The following is a 22,712-nucleotide window of genomic DNA, read 5'->3' as shown; positions in this document are numbered from 1 at the left end:
AAAATATACTGAATAAAACTCAACTTAGAATATAGCAAAAATCAAATCAGTGAAAGTTCGATCAGAAGAAAAACTCTAGACTTCACGAATGAACTGATGAAATTTCTAATGCACAAGATATCTGCAAATAAAATTTTAAAAAAAATCGGTCTTACTTCCGGATTGAACAACCAGTTTTTAGTATGTTATGAAGGGAGATAATGTCACTGTCACGTGACCTTTACCATTCAAGTTATCGAAACTGTAGCCGGTTGTTCAACGAAACGCCAAGAATGGCATCAAGAACGCCGGGGTTGTTACTTAGGTCACTGAAAGTAAGCGCAATCTACTATTCATAAGTTGATCTGAGAAAAATGTTGGTGGTTATGGTCACGGATATTGCCTAACTTCCTAAATCAAGTAATCAAATGTTGACCTTGGCATTTTGCATTTTTTTTCCCTATTCTGTAGGAACATGAGGAGTAGGTAAATTAATATTTTTCGCTTAACCTTGACATATTTTCACTTACAGGACCTATTGTAAAGGAAGAAATTAGCAAAAATTCTCATAGTTTGTGTTCTCTCATTTGTATTTGACGGGAGAAGTTTTTATATTTGATTACATGGACAAAAAGGTCATAATACATGAAATCACACTTGTAATTTTGCTCCAAATGACCCCAGATTTGTCTCTGAATTACCGTTGATGTCCGTGAAACAATCAAATTTTAAATTGTTACGTCATTGATCTTTCAGTTAAAGGAGAATTCAGTAAGAAAACAACGAGAAATTATATTATTTTCTTCAATGTTGTCCACAAGTGTAAATACCAGGGCTCATGCTACTGGGCGTTTGGGTGTAGTAGCTCACTTAGCCCTCTGACGACACTAAAAGCCAAGTACATGTAAAGTCGCCCAAACATTTTCAGGTATCGCCCCTGATCGGAACTGTACTCCATCTTTTAGCAGTATTTTGATAAGAGTTATCTCTCTTTCGATAAAGATTCAAGGTGTAATACCACTATTTCGGAAACCAGTGGCCTGCACATACAAGAAAGTAGTTCGTAATGACAAGAAGTAGTCCCAATATTGCACTCTATCATTCTCCTTGTTTGGTGGAGATATTCAAACTTGGTGTCATCTGAAAGCTAAATGAATCAGCAATACTCTAAAAACTTCATTTTCTTTATACAGTGTAGGGTAAACGGTTCTGAACAAAAACTCTAGGCCCCTTGATATGGCTAAATTTCAAAACGAAAGTAGTGATTTCTGCACCTGTCTCTTTCACTTTACCGTTCTTTCTTAGAAGACACATAAGGTATGTTGGTATTTTTATGAGAGTTAAGGTAAAGGGTGACCATAATGATACCCCTCTAGCACCATCTGTACTGATGTAAAAAAAATTTGAGCCTTATAAAAAGCTGAACTTAACATAGAAAGTAACGGAGACCAGAAATAGTAGTATGACACCTCAAACAAAAATGGCGCCCATAGGAGAAAATAAATTGTAAAAATTTTCAAAATCTATTGAATTATTTGTTACAAGCAAGTTTTTTAATCAACTTTTTGTTTCAAACGTTGAAAACTAGATACAGAATGAACATTTTTCACTTCAGCTTACAATAATTCATGTTTTACTGTTCACATTTCATTACAAAACATGCAAATTTGTTGTGCGGGTTCTTTGGTTAAATTTATCACAATTGATAATTCGGTAGAAAACCCAAAGCATTTCTTGTGATCTTCACGTTCCATAACAAACAGCATTAAGTTATCCATTTCGACAGAACATTTATTAAATTTGAGACAAGTTTGTACCAACCTTGACAATATGTGTCAATGAAGTTTCAGTCTTGATTGTGTTAGTAAAAAATTTTTAACATTACTATTGATACTCTTGATTAACTTGCATTAAGAGACTTGATATTTTGAAAAAGAAATCTGATGGATTAAGTGGGATCATTCCCACTTCTCCCTAGTGTCTCTCTGAAAGAGGAGTCACTTCTCTCTGTTTTTCTCAAGTAGCCCAGTATATGTCTCTTGTTATTTTTCAAACAGAATTTACAAAAACTTTTCCTTTTCATTGATGTCTAGATTAGGTGCTGCACTTACATCATGTTTTAACCATATTTCCACAACTAAATGTGCATGTCATTGTGACCATAGTTTTGATTGTATATTGGCAAAAAAAAATACTGAAGCATCAGCAGTGGGATGATTCTAATACAGTGATAGGGATTACCGTGCGCCATGCGCCATAATCACATTTTCTCTTAAAATGGCGCATTGCATGACTAATGTGCCATGTCATGGGGGCGCATTAAGTTTCCATCATTAATGGTGGAGTATTGTCTGCTACTTGTGGCAGCTAAAAAGGCATGAGCATGTCTTTTAACAAGGATTTTATTAGCTACATGTGGGTGTTTTGATCGCCACGTTTTCGAGGGGATTTGAGGACCAGGGAATGAAATGGTTCTTTGTTGTGATTTGTTTGGATTGCATATATTCTTCATCATTTATGCGTTTGAACGCAAGAACAATAAATATTGCATTATAAAGAACTTAAATAACACAATACTATCAGGAAAGTATGTACTGGTGGTCCCATTTGAAATTAAAATTTGTCACTAAAGTAATTTTTTAAAGCTTGACCCAAATCCAAACAAGTTATTTTTTGGAAACAAAAGATTAATGGTTGGTAACCAGAATCAAAACTGCAATTTTTGTAGAAACTTACTTACTTACTTGCCAACTGAACATGATTCTGAACCCTCCAATTGAAGATTGATGATGGTGGAGTCATGTCATCTGGTCCTAAAGCCGCACCAAAACATTTCCAAGATAAATGGGCAAAATCTAATTGTAATTCAACAAATAAAATGAAATAGGCTCTCACCTAAACAACTTCGGGTTCTGTGGTGGTGTGGACTATGATTAAGCAATAGACAACACATAACTATAAAACCTCAAGCAGAAAAGGAAAGTGATTTGTTGTAACAATTAATTGAATTTGACATATGATGCAGTTACATATAATACTGAAGAACGTAATTTTTAACTCTTAATGGAATATTAATCTGCAGTGTAAATTAAAGTTTGTTTATGCTACGATTATACATGTGAACCTACCGCCAGTAGGTCATTTCTACCGGAATGAGAACCTTTCTACAGTTCTACTGCGGGAACAGAAAATCGACCGCTTTCTGATTGTCAAAAAATATCTAGCAATACTAGTATTCAAATCCCAAAATTTGTGTTTCAATCTCATTCCTTTGATTATTTAATGATTATTTAATAATGAGCCATAAATTTGACAAAATGTGTTAATTGCTGTCTAAACAGATAAAGAAATGTTTTACAATGTATGACAACATTCTCGGTGGAGCAAACAGCTGATCAGTGTTATCGATGATGATTGACAATTAGAAAAATGGATCCCAATTGGATACATCCCCATTTTATGGACAGCCAATTATTTTCTATAGATTAATTTAATTTGTTAATTACTGTCAATTTAACAGTCTAAATTTTGTAGAGCCACGTGTGTTAACAAATTTTCAAATTACCATTCTTGATTCAAAATGTCAGTTACATGTACCTCCCTTATAATTCTTATTTTACATTTTCTATAAATTCAACAGTACATTATATTTCCCGTTTCATTTGCCATAAGTGAAGAAAATAATACTCTTTTTAAAGAATTGTGATGATTTTGGAAATTTGGTATCAACATTATTGAATACATATCCACAAATATTTAACCTCATGGTATGCAGTTAATGAAAAAAAAAGGCTTACACTTCAATTTTAATTGTCTTGGTAATGGTCATAAGAAGATGAAAATAAATTGTCAAGGAAGGTGGTGCTCAAATATGAAAATAACTTACGACATTAGAAACAAGAGAAAGGTAGGAAATCTTTTTTCTAGATTACTCAGCAAAGCTTTTAAAGGAAACAAACTTCAAGTATGAGGTTGTCCATAAACATCATATATAATTTACTTGTAATGCTAGGAGAAAAAAAACACAAATTAAAAACCTCCAGTTTTCAAACCAAATCTCCTGCTGAAAAATGATTGATCTCAAGTTTGGAGGAACCATTTTATCACATGTATGTACATATGTACATTGTACATTTAGTCTGCAATATTTACACAAAGCTGGCCATAGTTGCTATTCCATATTTTGTCCCATGGCTTTTTTTAGGATGGCTCATTAAAATTGAAAATGTCCCATTGAAATGAAGGGTAAAGGGGCCATAGTTCCATTGGCAAAATTTTAATCCCAATCACTGCTAATATGTCAAAATCCTAAAACATGGCCTGAAAGATGAACTACATGTACATACACAATGTAGCAAACCAAATAAAAGACTACACATAAAAACTGAAGATAAGGGAAACAAGAACATCACATAAAAAACTAAAGCACTAGCAATATGAACGCCCACAAAAAACCAGGTGTGAATCAGGTGCTCCGGAAAGGTAAGCATGTCCTGCTCCACCATTGGCACCTGCCTTATTGCAACTGAGTATAATCTAGTAATAATCAGCAACAACAATGCAATTTAACAACACGTTTCAAAACACTTGACATTAGGGTGTATTATCATTTATTATTAACTGATAGAAAATCATCATAAAAGATCAGTTAATATTTTGTAAATATGAGAATTTGATCTTAAATTTGATATCATAAATTAATAAAGTGTATCATGGATAAAAATTACACAATAGCACCATGTTTCCAAATAATAGATAAAATGAGTTCGCAATAAAATGTAAAAAAAAAATGTAAACATGATAAAGCCCCTTTAATTAGTTACTTTATGTTCTTTGTTGTGTATGTCTGTTTTCCATGTCTGGTCTTTGTCCCTGGATTACATTCTTTTGATTATCTGCTATAACCTTGGTTCCCTTGATTACTCTTTGAAACATTATTTTCTTTTCAACAAATTTATGTTTTTGTTGTTCACTTGTGAGCTCTCTCACAAGAGAAATCAATATGACACAATCACTAATTCTCTTATTTTGAATTTCAGGGCAGATTGTATGGAACTGCTGCTGCAGCTGCCGAATCATCAGAGGGGGCCAGTTTAGTGAGACAGCCAGCAAGGGTATTGAATGGCAAACTCATTTCCCATTTGTTACACAAAAGATCACCAATACATATTCTGTCTACTTTGTTAGGATGACCCAGCAATTTAGTCCTGCTTCAATTCTACCCCTGTCATTAAATTTACAGAAATTTTCATTTCAGTGCTACAATGTATCAACCTTGGCCTATAGTACATGTATGTACTTGTAAATGCTGAAAGATATACATTTATCACAATGAAATATATTTGTGTTAGTGCTGAAAGTTATCCCAAAAATGGAATACACTCTTAGATTTGTATGTGTAGAACATTCCATTTATATGATGAACGGTGAACACTCTTAGACTTGTATGTGTAGAAAATTCCATTTATATAATACTACATGTAGTGTTTTAACAGTAGCTATATTGGTTAAAGAAAGCATAGCGCAGTTAGCTAACATAAAATACATATTTAATCTCCGATCAAGGTTAACCAGTAAGCACTTTGAAACTTACTAGATGGTACTAGACACAGTAATTTCAACTATTACTTCAATATCAGGAAACTATGAGAATATACTTGATTTAACCAGGAAACTATGACAATATATTTGATTTAAATTATGTAGTTATTTACTTGTATCTCAGGTAACTAAGCTTGACAATGGACTTACTGTTGCTTCAATAGAAAACTGTTCCCCAGTTTCTCAGGTGGCTGTTTTAGTGAATGCAGGTTCAAGATTTGAGTCACGACAAGACATTGGTGTTACTCACTTGTTACGCACAGGAACTGGCTTGGTAAATTTTTCTTTTTTTTTTTTTGAACAAAGAATTTAAATACAAGATATACTGTGCCCCTTTTGTAGTATGACAGCTATGATGTGATATCAAGTCTTAATACAGATGGTTCAGAAATAATTTTTCTTGATTAAAACAGAACTCCACATATTCCTTATTGTGTTAAAGTAAAGTTATGCTTAGATCATGATGTTTAATATATATTTCTTTTTTATATGTTTAGACAACAAAAAACATGAGTGACATCAGCCTTCTGAAAACTGTGCAGCAGGCAGGAGCTTCACTGGGGTATCGTATTTTAGCATTCATTTACATACATGTAGATTGTTAATAAAGCTGAGACATAGTTAAATTTTAATGATAAAATTGAAACAGTTACAGTACTTCTTGAATAAAAAAAAGAAAATATGCAATCTGTGATATTTTCTTTGTGTAAGTATCTTTTTCCTGGAATAATGTCCTCCTTTTTTCTAATTTTCTAATTTTGTTTTATTATTATCGTTTTTGTACTTAAAACTTGCATGTTCAATTCCACATGTATTTTAGATGTACTGGAACCAGAGAATACTTGATTTACAATGTGGAAGCTCTAAGAAATGAAGTGTAAGTATCCTATGACTACTGGAAGCTCTTAGAAAATGAAATGTAGATATCTTTTTTTATGACTAGTAATATCTTACATGTACAAATTTCTGGGATTAGTGAATATAGAGTGCAATACTGTGTATACTTAAGTAAAGGTTATTACAGAACTGAATTAGAAATAAAATCCCTCATTAAGTTAGCACATTTAAGATGTCCATAGTCCTAAAGGGAAAGACCATCTTTTCATTAAATTAGGCTCTTATGAAAAATCATATCCTTGTAAAAAAAAATAATAACTTTTAATGTAAACTATGCTTTTGTAAAATGCACTAGGCTATGCAAAATTCGAAATCTTTGAAATATATGTTGATAGCCATTTGGCAGAACTCTTCTATCTGAAGGAAGATCATAAGCAGACTTTATTGATTTTTTTGGATAGCTTCCAATTAGCTTTTGACGTCACTAAGTCGGTTTGGTACTGTTACAAGTACTGCATATTAATTTGCAAACAAAGAATATTCTGTAAATATTTCTACGATCCTGTTTTTTTCTAATCACCAAAACATGCTGTTTAGTCAAGATTACGATTGCACAAATGGTAAGAGAGAAATATTCAAAAAGTTTTTTGACCAGCAACACAAACACTTTTTAGAAGTAGCCATTAGATTTTCCTCAGACATACTAGTTTTTTAGCTGAATATTGCTGCTCGGGCGTTAAACCCTAACAATCAATCAATCAATCTAGCTGCAAATCCTATTGTTCGTCAATGTTGTGTGACATTTGCTTACACGTTATGCCTCAATCTCTTCTTCTGTATATTTTGGGTTGAAATTTTAGGGGAAAATATGCACTTTCTTCGGATATTGTACTCAATTACCTATTACTTTCACTTTACAAACCGACTTCATGATATCACAGCTTAACCGGTCATGGTGGCTCCCATTTTTTTCAATTACATTTTCATGAACATTTAAAAGATTTGTTTCGATTTTTATTACTTGCACAATAACATAGTCTTCTCCTTTAACAAGCATTGTAGAAAGGTTTAAATGGCACTGTTTTGTCTGGTTCTTTCACGTAAGGTTTCCTAAGGATTAATGACCTTTTATTGATAGTTGATACAATTTTTTCTTGTAGTTTTAAAACACCTATGGATGCACTGAATGAAATTATAGTTAATCCAGACTTTAGGAACTGGGAATTGCAGTTTGGTTCCATTAGAAATCACTTAAGAGTACAGTTAGCAGATCTTAAGGAACAGCCTCAAGTTCGTAAGTAGAGGTTGTTAAGCCTTTGTACAATTTACATCTATACAAATGTATGTGACACCAAAAATATTTTGGTCAAGATGTACAGAATATGGTTACGGTTTCATATTCATCATTTATCAGTTCAAGATTTCTACTATAAAAAGATATATGTTCCAACGTTTTCTTTATAAACTTATTACATATATTATGTGTATGTAAAACAACAAGTATCACATTGAGTAGTAGGGACAGTTGTGTATCCTCATATCACTACAAGATGTCTAGCATTTTGCAGTGATACAGTTGTGTACCCTCGTATCACAAGGCATCTAGGATGGAGTATCACACGTGTTTGCCCTATGATTAGCACATCCTTATTCCTGCCCACCAACAATTATTAAACTACTTGTGCATGTATACAAAGTACTGAACTGTTATTTTGTGTATTTATGAATCTCATGTACCATATAAGACAGTTACAAACTTTTAAATTATGGTAAAAATTTCCAAGATTAGAAAAATTTGGCATAGGCTTAATAATCTAGTAAAAGTGAATACTGAGTATACTAAGCATGCTAAGCCATAAGGACACTATGTATTTTGGGTAAAATATAATACATATTATTTTACATGTAAATTGACCTTTTTTTTTGTTTTTTTGGTTAAGTAAACATTTCAATATACATAATTCTGATTTTACTGTTGTGATTCTCTTTTTACTGTATATTTTATTCTGATTTTGTTAATTTCCACTCCACTTGCTTGTCTCAGAAAACCAGGTTAAAGTAAAGGAGACTTCAATGAGTTCACCTACGTTCCAACTGACATATATTATCAGACAGTAAAATTGTTTACAAACACAAACTTGTTGCTACCTCTTTACAAGTTGAGCCTCTTAGCATGAAAGTTCCTACTATGTACTGGATTTCCAACATACAGATTTATTTCCTTTTCAAGTCACTGCTCAAGCACCAGACTTTCAATTTACTTTGTTACTAGTGTGCTCAATACCATAAAAGTCTGTAACAATTACATCCCCATGTGGGACCTTTGAATCTGTGCAAAGTTTAGATTTTCCTATCCTATACACTACTCTTCCACATAATGTCATGAAACAAAAATATGCATTTGTCCTTTCAGGATGTGAATATATTTGTTTGAATTCTTTTAAATCATTTTTAGTAACGAAAAACATAAAAACTACATTAATTTGACTTTTTTAACATACTTACAGCACCAGAGTTCCTGTTGGATAACATTTTCCTTCACGTTAGTGATACTTATTATCATTAAGTTATTGCAATTCCAGTGGGAACCAATTGTGCACCACTAATTGAGGACATCTTTCTGTATTGTTACAAATCACATTTTATAGCTATAATAAATAAAGGCCCTTCAAAACAGCATTAAGTAGATTTATTTAAGGCTGCATTAGCTGTCATTTTCATAAATTTTTGTTTCTGTTGAAATATGCCTTAACTTCGAATTATTTCTACTAAATTGTACTCTTCCTGTATAATTTCATTCGATATCCACAAATAAAATACATTAAATATATAAAATAGGTGTCTCTATATTTATTGTCTTGCAAGACAAAAATTGACCTAGATAAATTTGTATGCATGTGACTTCTGATGACCTTAATCTCTGCACATGCGCTGTAAGAGTGGCTTTTTTTTTTAAATGATGACTTCCCCTTGTCACCATCATATGGTGTGTACACATCACAGTTGGTTCAATTTGCTCATATATATATAACAATGTTTTGAATTATAAGGAAAGAAAACTTTATATAGACAAGACATTACTTCATGAAGGTTTTGGATACCACAAGCTCATAAAAACATACACAAATTTTTTCAACCAATACTAGGAACTAATTTTCAAATACAGATATACCTTTAAACGAATAATATGTGCACACTGCAGGTATTTCCCACCCTATATTTTGTGGTAATATTCTTCACAAAACATGGAAAGCCCAACAAGTTGACTAAACCATTAAATTGCATAGAAACTAACACACTACACATGTATTTATAAGCAATTTTTGGCATGACATATGATATATCCTTATTCAGTGACTTTTTATGTTCATTGGTTCTCAACCCAGCATGGGAAAAATTGGGATTGATATAATATACTATGAGGACTTAACTTTTTGTAGGTTTAAACTGGTCTGGGGCTGGTATGTCAGTTATGGGTAACTGCAAGTAATCCTTTGTTTGTTCATTTGTGTCACATATAATCACCTGTACCTGTGTATAATGTTGTTTTGGGTACAACTGCAGCCTGCTCTATGGTTAGCCTTGAACTGACATTTTCCATCTCGATTGGTTGTTGTTTCCTTGACATATTCACCATTTCCATTCTCGTTGTATTTTAGATTAACTAATGTTCTCATGAATGGCATAGAGGCACATCAAATATAATTTTTCTTTTCTTAAGGTCTGATGGAGATGGTTCATGAAGCAGCTTTTAGAGATCAGTTAGGAAGGTCATTGTATACCCAACCACAATTTATTGAACAGTTTAACCAAGAACAGGTAAGTAAGGAATACAGAGTATATCCATCCACAATTTATTGGACAGTTTAACCAAGAACAGGTAAGTGGGGATTACAGAGTATTACCAGCCACAATTTATTGAACAGTTTAACCAAGAATAGGTAAGTTAGGATTACAGATTATACCCAGCCACAATTTATTTGAACAGTATTACATGTATAGACTCCTATGATGTCTTCACAAAGATTGTTTGAATCAACAATCTCCTTCATATGAAGTTAATAAAATCTTTTTCGGGCCTGGTGAGCTATGTGCCCGTCATAGCTGTCCCGTTAACTTTTTCAAGCATCTTCTCCTCTGAAAATACTGGATAGATTGTAACCAAACTTTGCATGAATTTTCCTTAGGGTATTTTTAACAATCTGTGTGTGTGACTTTTGATCTGGCGAAAAACATGGCCTCCTTTACTAAAAATTGACCATAGGGTCAATTGCGGAATTTTGCAAATAACTCAAAAACAGTTGGGTTTAGTTAAAATCTGCTCAAGTAAAATTGTTCAGCATAATGGGATTGACCTACCGTATATACTTGCATATAATTCGGATTTTTGGGAGTAAATTTGGAGTTGCTAAGAGGGGTTCCGACTTATAAGTGAGATCTTGGCCGTGGGTTGAAAATTCTAGGCTGAGAAAGTGGAAGAATCAAAGTATTGACACGTAAAGGACACCTACCTTTAACACTCAGATCAGCGCTATACTTGTGTATTATAAAAGCCGATCTATGTTATATTTGTTATTATTGTGTATGCTCATAAAGTTATTGAATAAATGAATATTTGCAGTTTTATGTTTATTATAGTAGCATTGTTAAGAAATATTTAAAATTTATTTTTAAATTGTAATAAAAAGACTTTATATTAACAATATAACAATAATAGGTATGGTGTGTATATGTCGAAGAGAACTGTTTTGATTGACTTGATTGAAAAGAAAACAATGAAAGATTACCAGGTAAAAAGATGTTATAACATTAATGAGCAATCAATCCTTTGATTCACTTAATGGGTAATAAATTTATTAAAATTCTTCGATCTCAATAAGTCTCAAAATTTCTGATCAAAAATTGTTCTTCGCAGTTCTTTGTTTTTACTGATTCTGTCCTGGTCATTAGTTGAATAAACAAATATCCTAAAATGGCAGTCTCGCATTGGTCACTGGTAAACCTTGAATGATAACAACTCAAGTGGCTTGTTATATTTACTATGTAAATCATTACAAATATGTACAGAGTAATTTAATGAAACAAAAAACCAACATACACGTTTACAAATCTGGGAAACTGAAATGTTGATCAGACACGATGTACATGTAGGTATGCATGTAAATACTTCCGCAACACCAAAAGAAAAACAACAAACACATGATCATTCTTCACATTTTCCACAAAAAATTGTGTACTTCCTTACAATTTCACTGTTTGATGTACCTGTAAAAATTCAGCCCAAGTGCAATCTGACTTATAAGCAGATCAATGCTAGATTCCAGAATTTTTGGGCTGAGAGGGGGTTACGACTCATATGCGTTTCGACTTATACGCGAGTATATACAGTATGCCAAAATTTTCAGAAAGATTCATTGACGGATGAATAAGTTATGGGCCCTGAAATGGATTTTTTCACAATTTTTCATTTCTAACTTTGAAAATGTTCTTCTCTGAAACAAATGGATGGATTGAAACAAAACTTAGCATGAATGTTCCTTAGAACCTCTTTAACTTGTGTAGGAATTTTGATTTTGCAAAAAAAACATGGCCTCTTTCACTAAAAATAGACCATAGGGTCAAATTACAGAATTTTGCAAATAACTAAAAACATTTGGATTTAGCTAAAATCTGGTTGGGAGTAAATTTGTTCAGCATGATTGGATGGACCTATGCTGAAATTTTCAGGAAAGATCCATTGACAGCTGAATGAGTTCTGGGTGCTGAAATGGATTTTTTTCTGAATTTTACATTTACAACATTGAAAATCTCCTCTGGAACTACTGGATGGATTGTAACCAAATCCTAAACAATCTGTGGGTGGAGATTTTTTTATCTGTTGAAAAACATGGCCACCAGTACTTAAAATTGAGTATTTGTTAAAATAGTGAAAAATGCTGGTCATTTACCTGCAAATTTTGCAAATGACCATTGACCATTTTCCAATATTATACATGAAAAAGTGTCAACCCTTATAAAATTACAGTCTGCCAGGTGGTTTTATTAGTGGCTAAACATCCTGTCTACCTGTCTCCTAATTGTTTATTGGCAATATTGGAAATTAATTGACAGGTATGTGTCAATTGCCTGATCTTTGATCTGGATTTACCTGTAACTGAATAGTTTATTGCATAATTATGTTACGGTACACATGTTTTTACAAAGCCCCATTGTTTCTGTGCATGAAATGAAGAAACTTGAAGGATTTTCATGCATTTATTACTTGATTTTAAAAAGCAGGAAAAATTCCATGGACTCCACCATTTTCCCGCTGATCTTTCTGTGGTAACGAAAGCATGTGATACTGAAACTGTCTGTCATGTATTATGAATTAGTGGGAGATCATGATTATTTATTTATCAATTGAATGCTTTTAATACAGAAGTTAACACACCATTTGAAACAACATATTCACTATTTTCTTTAATTTACCAACATGTTCATATCTCTGAATTCCTCGACTGTTTTCTGATATGAAATGAAGAAAAAGTTTGAGAGATTCAATGACATATGTTTTGTTTACTTGTTAGAATGTCCACTTATGGTCAAAATCAACCTCGTTAGTTTTTTTTAGATGTACTGTTACAGACTAGTATGTGATGAAATAACACAAATTCCAATATTTATCTTAAATGAGTACGAAAAACATAAGTTGTTTTTAGTTTATTCTCAATGTGAGCATGTAAAAGATCAACTTTAAATCTGAAGTCCAATAAAATGACCAACATGGGCTGTCAAAATTTCTAAAGCCTTGGTTTAGCCAAATATTTACAAGGTAAGATTGATCAGCATGGTTAGACAGACCAATGCCAAAATTTTCATAAAGATCTGTTGATCAATGTTGGAGTTGCTGCCCTTGAAGAGTCATTGACTATGAGCGATTTATTTTATAATATGAAAACCAGATAGATTACTAAGATGCCCTCTATTGATTTTGAGATGAATAGCCTATGTTCAGTCATGCAACAATAGTGTCATAATATCTTAAAATATACCGAAATGATAAAATGGCAAAATTCAGAAGAGGAAGAAAACCACATATTAAGCAATTAAGATGTCCATTTAAAGTAAATTAGTCTTCATATATGTGTAGTTAAATTTGTACAAGTATTTTATTTAAGCAGATACATATCTAGGTCACCTTGTATATTTAGTACACTGTAGAAGATAGAGAATACGTGTAATGCATATTATCAATGTGGATTTTGCACTCTTCATTTAAATTTCAGTTATTAGCATACCATAAGAAGTTTTACACATTGGACAGAATGGCTCTGGTAGGAGTTGGGGTTAGTCATGAGGATCTGGTAGCAGAAGGAAAATCATTTACCCTTGGAAAAGGACAGAATTTGTCAACAGAAAAATCAGTATACCATGGAGGTCAGTCAGTTATGGGTTAACACATTTTTCTTAAACGTCTTCCAATCTTTCATAATAAAAGAATGACTAGCTCAAGTCCAAAATCCTCTAGATCAGAGACACAACTGTTCTGTTGATATACTGGGGTATGGCATGACATACATATTTGTCATCTTCTGGTGGGTGGCATGACATATATTTTGTCATCTTCTGGTGGGTAGTATGACATATATTTTCTGTCATCTGGAGGATGGCATGACATATTTTCTGTCATCTACCAGTGTTTGAAAAAAAATTTGGGCAAGTGAAAAGTCTTATCCACTGGCCCAAATTGCATGGTGCTGGCCCCAAAAGGATGTAATTTGTAATGGTTGAAAGTTGGGAAAATGAACTAAGAAATAATCAATCAGATTACAAAGACAATTCAAGCAAAGGCAAATTGCATTAATACAAGGAAAAAATAAGAACTTAAACCAATTTATTATTCTCACTAAACACATCCTAGAAGTAAGAACACCACAAAGAAGGAAAATTGTATCTCAACCTCCTTGTCTTTTTAAAAAGTTATAGCCCTTTTTCAGGCCTTGATATTAACCTTTGATTCAATTTGTTAACGTTGCTATTGCTCAAATGTATTTCTATTAACCCATCACGAAGGCCGTTATATATCTACGCTTTGTCCGACAACAATGTTGGTTGAATCGTATTGTACATTGTATGAGTTACGCTGGGAGGAATTGATCACTTACCTAAGTTATTTGCCTTTGTCGAAGGAAGTGTAAAGAAAAATAAAAACATGAAATGACGATTTCTAAAAAAAAAAATTTTCTAGCACGAGGGAGCGGTCGCCTAAACATTTTTTTGGGGCCAGCAACTTCATGTCTTTTGGGACCTTTTGTTCACCCTAATACAAAACTGCTCGCATTTGGCGAGCCGGCAAGCAGCCATTTCAGGCACTGTCTAATGGTGGCTGGCATGACATATATTTTCTGTCATCTACTGGTGGGTGGCATGACATATATTTTCTGTCATCTACTGGTTGGTGGCATTACATCTATTTTCTGTCATCTACTGGTTGGTGGCATGACTTATATTTTACTGGCATCTATTGGTTGGTGGCATGACATACATTCCTGTTATCTTCTGGTGGATGGCATGACATATATTTTCTGTCATCATCTGGTTGGTGGCATGACATATTCTACTGTCACCTACTGGTGGGTGGCATGACATATTTTACTGTCATCTACTGGTAGTTGGCATGACATATATTTTACTGTCATCTACTGATGGGTGGCATTTCATATTTTACTGTCATCTATTGGTGGGTGGTATGACACATATTTTACTGTCATCTACAGGCAGGTGGCATGACATATATTTTACAGTCATCTACTGGCAGGTGGCATGACATATATTTTACTGTCATCTACTGATGGGTGGCATTTCATATTTTACTGTCATCTATTGGTGGGTGGTATGACACATATTTTACTGTCATCTACAGGCAGGTGGCATGACATATATTTTACAGTCATCTACTGGCAGGTGGCATGACATATGTTTTACTGTCATCTACTGGCAGGTTGCATGACATATATTTTACTGTCATCTAATGGCGGGTGGCATGACAGATATTTTCTGTCATCTACTGGTGATTGCAGCCTGTCTTTGTTTTAATATTGTCTAAAATTGAAGAAAATCACACTGTTTTGTTTGAAATCAATATTGTACTTGTTCTATGGCTTCATTTGGTGACATTTTTAATTTGTTGGATAATCTTAATCTAAGTATTGCCATTGCCTGACATTTTATTGTCTCTTGTTCTTCTCTTTATATATCAACATAGTCTTCTAAATTTAATGTTGTTTAAGACTTGATTTTCAACAATGATATGTTGTAGGAGAAATCAGACATAGTAGTGGTGAAGATATGACACATGCAGCTATTGTAACTGAAGGTCCAAGGTAGAGTGCCAAGGTTTTATGTGGTACCTTCCAGATATATCAGTTAGTCCTTCCACCCTGACAGTTTCCAGATGATAACTTTAGAAAATATGGAAGGATTTTTTTCAAACTTTGTACATTTATTTAGTATCATAATTTACCGATAAGTTTGATTCGATTTTTTCACTAAAGTTCCAACTATTTGTATTGAGTTGGGATAGTTCTTATCCACAACTCCTCTGAAACTGCTGAACAAGATTTCAGGAAATTTTCACAAATTTAAAATGATGTATTGTGCACCTATGTTGTTTTTTTTCTTCAGAATGACTTTCAGGTTTTTCTTATGCAAAATTCGGACTATGCTGTTGGTTTATCAAAGGGGGACATCTTCTAACCCTCAACTCCTCTAAAATCACTGAATGGAACTCAATGAAAATTTCATTCATTTTTATCACATATTGCCTTTGCATTTCCTTTCTTTGTTCATGTTGTTTCTCATCTGTCGAAATGACTTCTTTGGGTTTCTATATGGTTTCTGTGTAAGAAGTAAGAAGTAAGGGGTTTTACCGAGTGAGTTTAGTTCAGGTTTCCTTGTTTTTAATTAATTTGAGTTATCTTTCTTGAAATATGAATAGGTGAATTTTTTTATATTCATTTGGGATTAGAATACTTCAAAAAGATGTATGTATTATGGAGAAGTTTGAATTTGAGTTATTTCTGTTCTTTCTATTAGATGATTTTTAATTTAGCATGAATACTGTGAAAGTACTTTAATTCATGGATTAGGGAAGAAGCACAAGGTCATGGATTCTTGAATATGTGGTTTTGAGGTTTTCAGTATACACATCAATGGAAGTCTCCTTTTCATTGGGAACCAAATTTCAAGGTTTGGCCTACCCATGAAAAACATGAAAATTGGTACCCCACGAACAGTTGTACCTTCACGGTATCTAAGGTATTAAATGTTGAACAAGACAGGTTGGGGTATCATTTGATTGGTCCATTTGGTGCCGTATTATAACATAACTATCTAATCAGTCAGTGTGTTACATCATCATTGGTCCATTAGATGCCCTATTATAACATAACTATCTAATCAGTCAGTGTGTTAATTTATCAAGTGAATCAAGAAAACCTGTGTTTCTTTCATACCCTATTATGGTATCATTATGACTTTTCAGATGATTGAAAATGATTTTTATTTAAAAGTAGACATTTTACTGATTCATAATAAGACAAAAATATGTTCAAAAAAGCTGATTTCTTAATGATGTTTTGATAAAAGTTAACAATAATACAAACATTTGGCTACACAACATTTAAATTATTTTTGTAGTTTGAAAAGTAAAGATTTGTTTGCTGTGTGTATACTCCAGCAGATCATGGGAACAGGGCCATTCATTAAATATGGAGATAACAGATTATCTAAACTTGGCAAAGCTGTTTGTGAAGCCATTCCTGAACATGCCTATGCTGTGAGTACCTTATATATTTATAGGTGACTGTTATGATTACATAGAAACATGCAAATTTCTAGATCAATAGAATCTGTGTCATTTTTATTTTCTTAATTTTTCAACAGTAAAAATGTTAAAAGATTTGGTTACATACGCATAGTTTGCTTATTTGAATAAAATAAAAGCTAAGTTTTTACAAAGAAGCATGAAAATATACCAATAATCAGTTTTCTCAGTACAGAAGGCTTATAATTTTTCAAAACTTTAAAATTTTTACTTTTGACAAAATCAAAGAAAATTAAGCAAGATTACTATATTTATACAGTTTTCTTATTATATCTTATTTCTAGCATCCTAATAGGAATAATTTTAAATTGAAAATTCAAACAGAGTGACATCAAATATTTTTGGCATAAGTCATAAAAATTGAGATTCCATATATTTGCAGACAACATGTGTCAGTGCTAACTACACCGACTCTGGTCTATTTGGATTCTACCTCTGTGCTGCCCCAGCTGATATGGAGAAGGGATTAAGAGCAGCCATGAATACGTTTGCTAGTGTAACAAAGAGTGGGGTCACTGATGAAGAAGTTACAAGGGGAAAGTAAGCTTAATTTATAACATGGTCAAAACAGGGAAATACAAACATTGATTTTTTTCAAGAATATTTGGCTATGTACATGTGTATGATGGAAATTTGAATTCTAGAAATCACAACATTTTGCATAGACAAGTTATTTTGCAGAAAGAAAAATGTAATATTCAAAAAATCTTTTTTTTTAGTTCACCTGGCCAAAGGCCAAGTGAGCTTATGCCATGACTTAGCGTCTGTCGTTGTCATCGTGGACAAATTTTTAAAAATCTTCTCCTCTGAAACTACTGGACTGACAGGTTTTAAACTTGGCATGATTGTTCCTTAGGGTGTTCTGCACAAAATGACCATTGGGAGTTTTGATCCATGCAAAAACATGGCCGCTGTTACTAAAAATAGAACATAGGGGTCAGTTGGCAGTTTTTTGCAAATAACTCAAAAACCGTTGCCTTTAGCAAATTTCTGGCACAATATTGTTCAGCATCATGAGATGAACCTATGCCAAAATTTTCAAAACGATTGGTTAACTGATGTAGGAGTTATGGTCCCTGAAAGTTTTTTTTTGTATTTTCGCATGTGCAACTTTGAAAATCTTCTCAAAATCCATTGCACAGAATTCAATGAAAGTTGACATATTTGTTCCATAGGGTATCCCACACTAATTGACGGTTGGGATTGTTGATTCAGGAAAAACATGGCCGCCATTACTAAAAATAGAACATACGGATCAGGTGGCAGTTTTTTGCAAATAACTCAAAAACCGTTGCCTTTAGCAAATTTCTGGCATGGGTAAAATTGTTAAGCATCATGAGAAGGACCTTTGCCGAAATTTTCAAAACCATTCATTGACTAATGTAGGAGTTGTGACCCCTGAAACAGTTCTTTTGTTTTTTTTTTCACATGTACAACTTTGAAAATCTTCTCTAAAACCATTTTCAAGATCATTGAATGAAAATAAGCATAATAGTTCTTTAGTGTATTGTGCTCAAAATGACTGTTGTGATTTTTAATCCGTGAATAGATATGGCTGCCTATACTAAAAATGGAACTTAGGGGTCATAAGACAGATTTTTGAAAAAAATTTAAAAATTGTTGCCTTTAGCAAAATTCTGGTTCAGGTCATGAAGATGCTATGAAAAGCATTTCTTGCATTTGACAATTTAGTTGATTTTAACTAAGCCTGTCTCATTCCTCAAGTTTTTCAAATAGGCAAATGGTTAACCAGGTGAGCGATTCAGGCTCTCTTGAGCCACTAGTTTATTGAATAAAAGGGCAATTTCATTTAAAATTCATACCAAGGAGTGGAAAACATATTCTTGTACAAACTACCAGCACAATTTTTACCCCATTTCCAATGAAACATTTTTAGAACACTTTGCAAATAAACAGAATGCTTTTCAGGAACCTATGTAGAACTGCCATATATCTGTTAAAATCCTATTAAGGGGTATTATTGACCATCCACTCTCTTTCTGTTTTGTTTCTTTATTTGGTATTTGATGTTAACATGATTTTTGAGAGGAATATGTCTTTATTGTAAATCTATGTAAGTCACATTTGTATTTTACACTACTTAATTGTCATTTTTACTTGATATATCAACTCCCCATTCTTCATTCTTAATTTTGTTTTCTACAAGAACTTCCTTTGACCTTTATTGTGAATAATAAAGATACCTTTGAAAGTCTGCTGCTGTAAACCACTTGCAGGTCACAGACTTGTCTATTACATTCATTCCACGTACTTCAAAAAACTTTCAGAGGACAAAGGAAAAAAACTGCTTTATACTTCTTATCACAAAAATATTGTTAACTTCTGACCATCAGAAACATTGAAATACTTCGCAAGTAGTGGATTTTCTTGAGAGAATTTAGATAATGTACACAGACATAGCTAATTGTACCCTTTGCCTATAGAAACAACCTATTATTTATTTATTTTGACAGAAAAAAAAATCCAGCAGTTAATCCATAGTTAGATATTTTAATTAAAAAACATATTTGAAAAATTTGGCTAGTACTTTTGAGGCTGTCCATGTAAAATTAAGGCAAATCCTGTTTTATGGGTCACCAGTGGCACAACAAATTTTTCCCACTGAATTTTTTGTGACCATGTAATGTTTATATCATACAAAAAGTATCTTTGTAAGCAAAGATATTTTTTAATCAACAATGGATGGCTCAGAAAAGGATTTTAAAACTCCCCAACAAAGCAACCAAATTTGGCACAAAATAAAGTTATCTCCCTTTTCCAATGAATTTCAATGCTTTCTATGTATATTTCTCTTTAATCGTTGCAGTTAATCAAAAGCAACATTCAACTTTGACAAAGGATGCATTTGTGATATAAAATAGATGGTACTTTTTTTTATATACAAAATTTGTGATGTGCCACAGACTGTCTGGTTTTTGCATGGACACAGTCTTGGTACATGAATTTAGTTTCATGGGGGTGGAAGGAAATGTGAATATTTCTTTAAGAACAATATTTGAAAATTTTTTGATAGTAAAGTTCCAGTTGAATAAATTACATCATGTTCTATCATCAGTGTAGAAATGTAAATCGTTATATTTTCCCAGAAATCTCCTCAAATCAGCTATTGCCATGAATTTGGAACAGAGTGAGAATGTCCTACAGGATTTGGCTGAACAGGCGTATGGAAGTGAGAAGATTAACTCTACTGAAGATCTAATCAAAGCTGTTGATGCTGTACAGACCTCTGATGTCTCTAGTGTAAGTTATCAATCATTTTAGAAGCATGATAGTGTTTTTTTTCTTACTGCAATATGATGCTGGGACATGGAAAATGCCAGACATCCATTCATCTGAATCTTCCAAACACATGCCTACATTTCTTTATAAAATCACATAATTTATATACTACATAGGTTATTTCGACTGATTAGGTGCTGACTGATTTTTACAGTAAGAGTTATTGCCTTCTGAACTTAGAAATCTTACTTGTATTCTACTTTACAACATTGTAGGAACTATCAGGGTCTTGGAAAATCTCCCTTATTTTCATCTAAACAAAAAGGTAGTCTCTCAGGCCTCCATTTCTTTCTGAATTTTCACAAGATTTATACTGAAGGAAGTTCCCACCCATAGCCTTCATAAGATATATACTGCAGGACTTTGCCATCCACAGCTTTCATGAGATTTATACTGCAGGACGTTGCCACCCACAGCTTTCATAAGATATATACTACATGATATTGCCACCCACAGCTTTCACAAGATTTACACTGCTGGACGTTCCCCCCACCCCCCATAGCTTTATTTAGATATATATACTGAAGAATATTGCCACCCACAGCTTTCACAAGATATATACTGCAGGATGATGCCACCCACAGCTTTCATCAAATTTATACTGCAGGACGTTCCCACCCATAGCTTTCATGAGATATATACTGAAGGACAATGTCACCCACAGCTTTCATCAGATTTATAGTGGACGTTGCCACCCACAGCTTTCATCAGATATATACTGAAGAACGTTGCCACCCACAGCTTTCATCAGATTTGTACTGCAGGACATTCCCAACCATAGCTTTCATAAGATTTACACTGCAGGACATTGCCACCAATAGCTTTCATGAGATATATACTGAAGGACATTGCCACCCACAACTTTCATACAATACATACTGAGGATGTTTCCACCCACAGCTTTCATCAGATATATACTGAAGGACGTTATCACCCACAGCTTTCATAAGATTTATAATGGATGACATTCCCAACAATAGCTTTCGTAAGATTCACACTGCAGGACATTGCCACCCACCGCTTTCATGAGATTTATATTGCAGGACGTTCCCACCCATAGCTTTCATGAGATATAGATATATACTGCATAACGTTACCACCCATAGCTCTAATATATATTTAGCTTTTATCAAAAACTTTAACCATCAAAATGGTGCTGTACTTCAATATTTAAAGTGTATTGATGGCACAAAATTAGCATTGTTTAATTTTTGACTTAAGAGAATATTAAAAGGATAATTAATTGGAACGATTGAGTAACCAAAATATTATCACAAATGCCGAAAAATGCCTAGATTTAACAAGTGTGCAGAACTTGTTCAGCGCACAAGTTAAATCTTCAAAAGTTCTTAGCACGAGTAATCTATTTTGGTTATTCACGATAACCAATTGATTATCTTATTTATTACATAGATTTTCTTCATAATTTTTCAATATTTTCAACATGAATTTTAAATTCTGTTATTGGCAGATTGGCATCAAAGTTGTGACATTTTGGCGGGAGAAAGTCCGAGAGTGAAATCACTGAATTTATTTCAATGTGAATTTTCCAAATTTATTACACTTGGAGCATTTGATAAAACACTGCTATCAAAATAATAATCATTGATAAATTTAAATTTATTACATAGAAGTTTTTCTCATGTGCATCAATATCTATTTATGGAAAATTGTTTTAGTATACCTCTGCAAGCAAAGTTTTGTGGGTTATGTATAGGAATCACCCCATCTGTCTGGCAAATTTATTTTACTATATATTTTCTTCAGTCTTCTGGGAGAGAGGAGGTTGATACAAGTTTTGAGGAAGTAATAATATATTTTTTGTTCTTGTAGGTTGCCAAGAAAATCATTAATGGAAAAGCATCTATGGCTTCATTAGGAAATTTACAAAGTGTCCCATACTTAGATGAACTGACCAAGTAAAAATCCTGCGACTTTTAAGACACTGATCAGAGATTTATTGACAAGTAGTTTGTGATCTTTGGTGAATACGTGCAGATGGAACTTAATTGTGTTTCATTATTTGTTTCGGAAAATAAATTTTATGTCGGTTATGTTTGGTTCTTTAGTGGTAAATCACTTGTCCCTGTCAACTGAAGTTTTTCAGTGTAACCAGTACTTAACTAGC

General features: G+C 33.0%; 1 protein-coding gene across 1 annotated transcript; it reads left to right on the top strand.

The window, feature by feature from the left end:
• Window positions 1–169: 169 nt before the first annotated feature.
• LOC148620526 (cytochrome b-c1 complex subunit 2, mitochondrial-like) lies at window positions 170–22,638 on the top strand. The gene is made up of 13 exons (XM_088581448.1): window positions 170–314; window positions 5,019–5,093; window positions 5,705–5,854; window positions 6,078–6,142; window positions 6,401–6,457; window positions 7,578–7,711; window positions 10,139–10,236; window positions 13,686–13,836; window positions 15,719–15,782; window positions 17,098–17,236; window positions 17,667–17,824; window positions 20,392–20,545; window positions 22,418–22,638. Exons 1-13 carry the CDS (start codon window positions 201–203, stop codon window positions 22,505–22,507), a joined length of 1,449 nt encoding a protein of 482 aa, XP_088437574.1. The 5' UTR covers window positions 170–200; the 3' UTR covers window positions 22,508–22,638.
• Window positions 22,639–22,712: the final 74 nt, after the last annotated feature.

The sequence above is a fragment of the Perna viridis genome, chromosome 4 (assembly GCF_037379345.1).
Source record: "Perna viridis isolate PV_CMFRI_1.1 ecotype Kerala chromosome 4, ASM3737934v1, whole genome shotgun sequence".
NCBI classification, from domain to species: Eukaryota; Metazoa; Mollusca; class Bivalvia; order Mytilida; family Mytilidae; genus Perna; species Perna viridis.
The sequence above is the reverse complement of the archived record's forward strand: the minus strand, read 5'-3'. Positions and strand labels throughout refer to the sequence as shown.

Excerpts from the sequence above, each read along its gene's own strand:
- LOC148620526 (XM_088581448.1), top strand. The coding sequence starts at position 201 with ATGTCACTGTCACGTGACCTTTACCATTCAAGTTATCGAAACTGTAGC. Across the intron at positions 7,712-10,138 it reads TAAGGAACAGCCTCAAGTTC|GTCTGATGGAGATGGTTCAT; the intron begins GTAAGTAGAGGT and ends TCTTTTCTTAAG. Across the intron at positions 13,837-15,718 it reads AAAATCAGTATACCATGGAG|GAGAAATCAGACATAGTAGT; the intron begins GTCAGTCAGTTA and ends GATATGTTGTAG.